The sequence below is a fragment of the Dermacentor variabilis genome, chromosome 7 (assembly GCF_050947875.1).
Source record: "Dermacentor variabilis isolate Ectoservices chromosome 7, ASM5094787v1, whole genome shotgun sequence".
NCBI lineage: Eukaryota > Metazoa > Arthropoda > Arachnida > Ixodida > Ixodidae > Dermacentor > Dermacentor variabilis.
In genome coordinates this window covers 96,478,214-96,484,741 of record NC_134574.1, presented here as the reverse complement: position 1 = coordinate 96,484,741, position 6,528 = coordinate 96,478,214, and the positions used below count along the sequence as shown (strand labels likewise).

The window sequence follows — 6,528 nt, the reverse complement described above, 5'->3', positions numbered from 1 at the left end:
AACGTGGCCTCTGGCATGGGCCGCGCTCCGGCGGAAACGAGCGCCATTTGGAAGGCATTCAAGGAAGCGGACTCGCGGCTTCGTGGACTCCAGGATATTTACGCGCCGGCGCGCGCAAACAGCGGATGCCGTCTCTGGTCTGTGCATTGTAGGAATGCTGGAAAGAGATTAAGTTTTCGCGTAACAGAATTAGGTTGTCTCCTATGTTCAAATTATAATCCGAGAGCTATCGTGTCTGTAGGTTTTGTGTAAGTCGTAGTTGAGAATTGTTGAACGCATTTTAGCTTGAGAACCTCAATTAGTTCAGTGAATTTCTTGCGTGACGTAAATGGCCTCGCTATATGTGGTTCGAAAATCTCTTTAGCAGAACGACGTCTGGCGCCGGCACCGGCGACGTTTTCTCGAACAGGGGCTCGTTAATGCTATCACCTTATTACACATGAATCCACACCAAAAATATATACATACAAACTAGCCCATTTGATAGGTATTCGAAATGCGACTGCGAAGGCGGTACCTATAACCGCTGTAACTGTCTCATCTCTAGAAGTTTGCTTGAAGTGGCTGGAGAAGTTCAAATATACTTGCAGTTGGCAGTCAGTGCGTGCCTGTGGTATTTTTTTCCCTGTGTCCTTGTTTTATTCGAGCAGTTTGAGCTCAGTTCTAAATATAAGTACAAACATAGTGTTGAAAGATCGCAGCTGAAAACGCCCTCGAGATAAGTGGAACTTTGGAGCTAAAAGACGTGGCGGCTTCGACGATCTTTATCATCAGTGTGTGCATGTGTCTGTGTGCGTGTGCGCCTGTGTGCGTGCGTGAACGTTGGGAAACATTGAGAAACTTGTTACAAACCGGCAACAAATCGAACATCCTAATACTGACAAATTGAATAGTTAGGTGAAATACAAAAACGTCTGACTTACTTTCAGCGATGGCAAACAAGATTACCGCAGCGCTGTCCAGCTATGTGGCAATAGAATGATTTTATATTTTGGCACAAGTTACGTGGACCACTCAGCTGACACACAAAATAATTATTTTCATACGCAGCAATTTCTTTACATTGTTCTACACTTCAGACGAAACAATAAAAATAAGCTGCATGAATGACCTTAAGAAGCTGCTTATATAGCAAGATCAAATATTATACCAAGAAGGCACAAATCAGAAAAGCCGCAATGGTTTTGTTAGAGGCTCCTTTTTTATAGGTGATAGCTTGAAAACGTGGGTGTATGAAGTGAATGTCAGGTGGATACAAGAGCAAACACCATTACAATCACTAGGCTATCTTGCTTTTATTGAACAAATATAAGGCCAAAAGTGCACATTATAATCCTGATCACATATGTATATAATGCCGTGCGTCTGCGCTATAATATGCATATTACACTACATTTCCTCAAGGGAGATCACAGTCTTCCCATAGTGCCATGACGCCGCTCCCCTGGGTCTTTTGCCTGATCCATTCTTTCGTACGCTTTACCTGCTCTGCCGTAAAATAATTTCGCCAATCGCCGACTATTCCCTTGCGAACAAAACCGGAGCCCTCATGCATTTCCACCTCCAGCTCGGCTATGTCCTTCATCACTGCGAACGTATCTGACTCCTCCGTTGAAGCTTTAAGCCTCATCTTTGCCATGTCCACTAGGTTTACACTGAACATAGCTTTCATGCTTTCCAGACTGCAGGCGTGGAGGACTCTCTGGAGAAGGTCATCGTCGTTACGCAACGCAGTTCCGTATTCATCGCCAAGAAAATTGGCGATTTTAAGCACTTGCGACCTCGTGTCCGCCTTCAGTTGTTCATATGTGAGGAAGAGAATATTTTCTGCTCCTCGATGCTCATACCATGGCAGAAGGTGATCGAAGTAGTCACAGTAGAGGACCTGTGTAAGTGAAAAGCGATCTTTGTTTAAGAAAGAGGAATAGAGATGGTGAATGTTATTAAGGCAAGCAAGCTTGACGATTAAGTGGCTGCACCATTGGCTTTCTCATTTTTCTAAGCTAATCTGCATCCATTCTTTCTCCCGTTCGTTCAATGTTGAAATGCGTTTTTTGTTAGTTCTTACAAAAAGCTAAAATCACATTGCACACAATTGAGTATTATAAAAATGAAACCATGTGCTAGACAGTATTCTTTAGTTTGCAAGCACAATTTACCACTAGGAGGTTTCATTTTACGGCATTTTTTAGCTGAAAACAGTTTACGAAACTTCTATTAATATAACAGAAACTACAACGAGTGCAAATAGTTGCAGGATCATATCTAACAATACGCTATTGACATAATACGCAGTATTTTTAGATTTCTGTTTGGCTATACGTGCCACCGATTTGAGAAGCTGAATGGTACATTACTTGGGCGTGCGCGGATACTTGAGGTGTTATTCGACAAGCGTAAGGCTCTAACTGCTAATTAGCTGGGCTCGAAACAAAGCATTGCCTTAAAGCACCACAGGTTACCAAAAAAATTAATTTATTGTTCACTAAGAGGGAGAACTTGAAATTGACGATTGCATTGGAAAATTCGCACTGCCAGGTTTTCACTGAAGTGCACAATTTCAAGCTACATTCGCAGGCATCTCAGAAAATGGGCTTTATTGTGGAATCTCCGGTCTATACACATTTTCTTCAGGCGCACACTTAAAGTGAGGAATACCGATGGCATAATTTGTTAATAGTTGTTCCGAGTTACTCAGCAGATCGCTAGAGTTGCAGTTCCCAAATGATGCTATTTGAAGTATGGCAAATTGGATGGGATGGATCGAGGATGCAGTCGCACTCTAGAACCCTAAACGCATTGTGCGTGCTGCAGACGGTGTATAGGCACTAGAGTACAGAAATAGCCGTCACCAAATGCACAAGTTACAATCATTCACGTAATAAAAAAATGCTTACGTGCCAGCACTTGTTGCAGCTAGTGGTCGTGTTAGGGCGTAATTTTGCAATTTTGCTCGCTGCCTATGTTCAGTGTCCCTGTTTGTTTTGCACAGGATGTTTGGACACAAGCGTATATAAGTTACCGCTGTACTAGAGACGCACAAGTATGCCCTCCGTCACACGAGTTCGCAGCACTGGTAGATGGTACGGCCTCTCGCGCTTGCATAAATGTTCTACGCTTGTGATTCTTACGCAGGCATGAACGTTCCATCGTGGTCCATGTGCATGAACACCCCTCGATCTCGCTGTCTGAGTATTTTCACGCCATTTCTGGACCCGGCGAGGGGTCGAACGCAGGGGCGCCGTAAGCGAGCACGCGTGAAATGCTTTCAATGAAGAATTCACATTGGTAGGCCGTATCACGCCTGATGACCATTCCTTTGAATTTATGAGTTACACCTTCTATGGCTGAGCGAGTTCTCTCAAACACGATCGTTCCCGCTCGGATAGACGGACGCACTCCGAAGCTGTGCCTTTCTGAACACAGCGCGCGAGACTGACATTAACACCAATTGCGTCATTTGCGGCGCAAGAACGGAGTCATGTGTGGACGGGAGACGGGCATGACCGAGCAGCGATTTATTTCTTCTATAAAACGTTGCTAAAGTACGACAACGTGTGTGGCTACTTGGTCACAGAGACCTAAGCGATAATTAATTAGCGCGTTTTGGTTGCAAGCGGTTTTACGAAGCGACTCCTTCTGACCAACTTCAGGGACGTTTTACTTAAAAGCTAACTATATGTTCAAGCGATGACCATCAATTTCGAGAAATATAGTGTGCGCTGGGCAACACGCAAGAAAGCTTTTATTCAGGGTAATATATTTTACGCATCTTCTTTTATTAGCTGTCAAGACAGCTGGCTAAAAAAATTGCGTGTATGCACACGAGGTTTCCAGCCCTTTGAACTATGTTTGAGAAAAACAAATTTTCTAGGTTCGCTGTGAAAAGAAGCAGTCAGCCATGGCGTACAGGCTGCCACGTCAGCTTAACCGTTCCGCATACGAAAGAAGGCTACAGTTTCGCATGATAATCAACACCGTGGCATCGAAAACAGGTGAAAACGCGCTCTTTGCCCTCCTTTACAACGGGCATGCCAGCTTCTTTATTTGTGTACTGTGTAAACGTGTCAGTAGGCCCGTAGGTATCTCCTTTCATTTGTTTTTATATTATTGGCGGCTATCTTCAGAGCACGGGAAAATGAACTAGGTTCTGTATAACATCATTGAAACAGCATTGCTCGATGCGTATCAGTATAGTCTGCAGCTCTTACATTGGAACTTGTGCCTGAAGACAAGTATTTAAATTGCGAGTTATTGAATGAGCTTACTACGTAATTGCACTTGATCAACGCATCTTGGCACCTTGGGCCTCTATAATTAACATGCATTTTGTCTAAATCGCCAAAGATGGTGAATAACATTTAAATTATGCTTTAAGTTACGCAGGAACACAGACAATAAGTTATTTATACTATTTGCGATACGTGTATATTATTTTGTTACATTCGTTCGATATTCGCGGAAGACCGCCTACAGAAATTTCTTATCGAGTGTTATTGCAGAAATGCAGAACTATCCATGTTACTTTTAGTGATTGGCCTGCGCATTTCCTGGAGCACAAGAGGTGTGAGAGCAATTCCAGCAGATGTGGCCCTTTCCACGAAGGGTTAATTTGCGAACACGTCTGTGTTGCTATATTTTTGTTTTATTTAGTGTGGGTACTGCGTAAACTATGAGGCCGGGTAGCTTGTGCAAAAAAATTAAAGTATATTAACTTGAAAACAGATGTAGCAGCAGAAATGCCAGTTACATTGACGCAAAACGGAATGAAATGTGTCGTGAGATGCAGCTAGCGGGGCCGTATGGACAAACACATATAATCATTGTCATCAGCAATGCAGTAGCAACAATTATTATAGAAAAGAGGCATCGTTGTGTATCTGGCACTGATCAGTGCAGCACCTATTGCGGATTTTGTCATTTTCAACAAATGAGCATAAAAATACAATAAAGTCGCAACCATGTCTTCAAAATAGGCCCTGTAAGAGATACAGCAGTTTCGACAAGAAATAAAGCACAAATGTAATCGCTCTGTAACAAGCAGACTTATCACAAGGTTGCTTATGTCTGAGCAATAGCAGGGTCTTCATACGGTACTGCATCGAAATATGATCGATTCTGCAAACCCTACCTACGTGCGATATGCTTCTACAAGCCCTAAGAGGCAATGCAAGCTCTCCATTCAGAACCTAGGGGAAGTGAGAAGTTTTATGATAAGTCTAGATACACGCTCAAGATAAAAGAGGGATTGGTCGCGCACACTGACGCCGACAACAAAGTCTTAATACATCTGTATCTCCCAGACGAGCTACTTTCGAAACTGCAGCCGTTCGGCGTGCGTATAAGTCGTTTGAATAAAGCTAACTATGGTAAACAAATCGAGATACATCCGGATTCCGGATGAATATGATAACGAGGTGAAAAAGTTACCTTTCCTTCCAGGTAGAGGCTTAGGAACTTGTCAAAGGAAACGTCGGCGACAGTTTTCGGAGTCAGCCCCTTCATGAAGTGGTAGAAGGACACGGCACAGTCATAAGGGTTCCTGGTTACGTAGATGTACTTGGCACAGTCGACTGGACGCAATAGCCTGAGCGGCAAGTGTGTGCTAATGGGGCCATTTCTCAGCGGGTTCTCAGCAGAACTTGCTCCAGTCATATCGATAAACGGGCACGTCAATCTGAACTCCCCAATGTTGGAGACTGGCGCCGCATGTGATAAAATGTTGTAAACGATAAACTGCGTCCAGTTGGTGCCACATTTAGGGTATGTAGCGACAAAGACGTCTCCCTCCCTTGGTTTGTAGTTCATTGCAGAGAGGATAGCTTCATCCTTGAACAGCCTGTGCATCCGCAGGCCTTCGACGTATCGGTATGACTGTTCGTCCATTGTGGCACAGTTGGGTGACCCTGCGAATTGCATTGATGATAGACGAAACTTCTGAATTCGTGGTGACAATGTGATAAGGTGTTATCGAACTGTACCGCGGCATAGCGCTTGCGAGAACTTGTTAATATCTTGAGAGCGGTTACAAAGTAAGAATTAAAACATGAGAAACATAAAAACACCAAATAACGAAGTTAACTACAGAGCAATGTTTAGGATAATAATAAATCGAACCGTTACGAAACAAAAATAGGAAACCTATAGGTGTTAACTTGTTCGAATAATTGTGATAGCAAGGATTGACAAAAACTATTACTCGGGGTAATGTAATCTTAGGTCGACATCTAAAGTGGGTATTGTTAACACAAATGAAACCATCGAAGTCTTCTGCCTAATGTCGCCAGATACGTGTATTTTGTTTATTGTTCAAGTAAAATCTGCTGCCAAGAATATAGCTTCGAGGTCCAAGGTTTTTTTTATAAATTGAGTGCACCCCAACAGCCAAGCCACGGCGCTGTCGATACTTTTGAAGACTATCGTCAACGCAAACTTTACCGCTGCCCAGAACAGAGGTATGTTCGCCTCGTTTGAGAAGAACATTGACTCGTTCCATGTTCATACGTCCGTGGAAGTTACCGCTACGAC

At 43.3% G+C, this 6,528-nt stretch overlaps 1 protein-coding gene across 1 annotated transcript; it reads right to left on the bottom strand.

Annotated features, from left to right (window-relative positions):
- Positions 1-1,315: 1,315 nt before the first annotated feature.
- On the bottom strand, positions 1,316-5,900 carry LOC142586954 (sulfotransferase 1B1-like). The gene is made up of 2 exons (XM_075697824.1): positions 5,431-5,900; positions 1,316-1,885 (listed from the first exon to the last, which is right to left on the bottom strand). The coding sequence occupies exons 1-2, from the start codon at positions 5,884-5,886 to the stop codon at positions 1,400-1,402; spliced, it is 942 nt and encodes a 313-aa protein (XP_075553939.1). The 5' UTR covers positions 5,887-5,900; the 3' UTR covers positions 1,316-1,399.
- Between the last annotated feature and the right edge of the window lie 628 nt (positions 5,901-6,528).

Excerpts from the sequence above, each read along its gene's own strand:
- LOC142586954 (XM_075697824.1), bottom strand. The coding sequence starts at position 5,886 with ATGGACGAACAGTCATACCGATACGTCGAAGGCCTGCGGATGCACAGG. Across the intron at positions 1,886-5,430 it reads GCCTCTACCTGGAAGGAAAG|GTCCTCTACTGTGACTACTT; the intron begins GTAACTTTTTCA and ends TCACTTACACAG.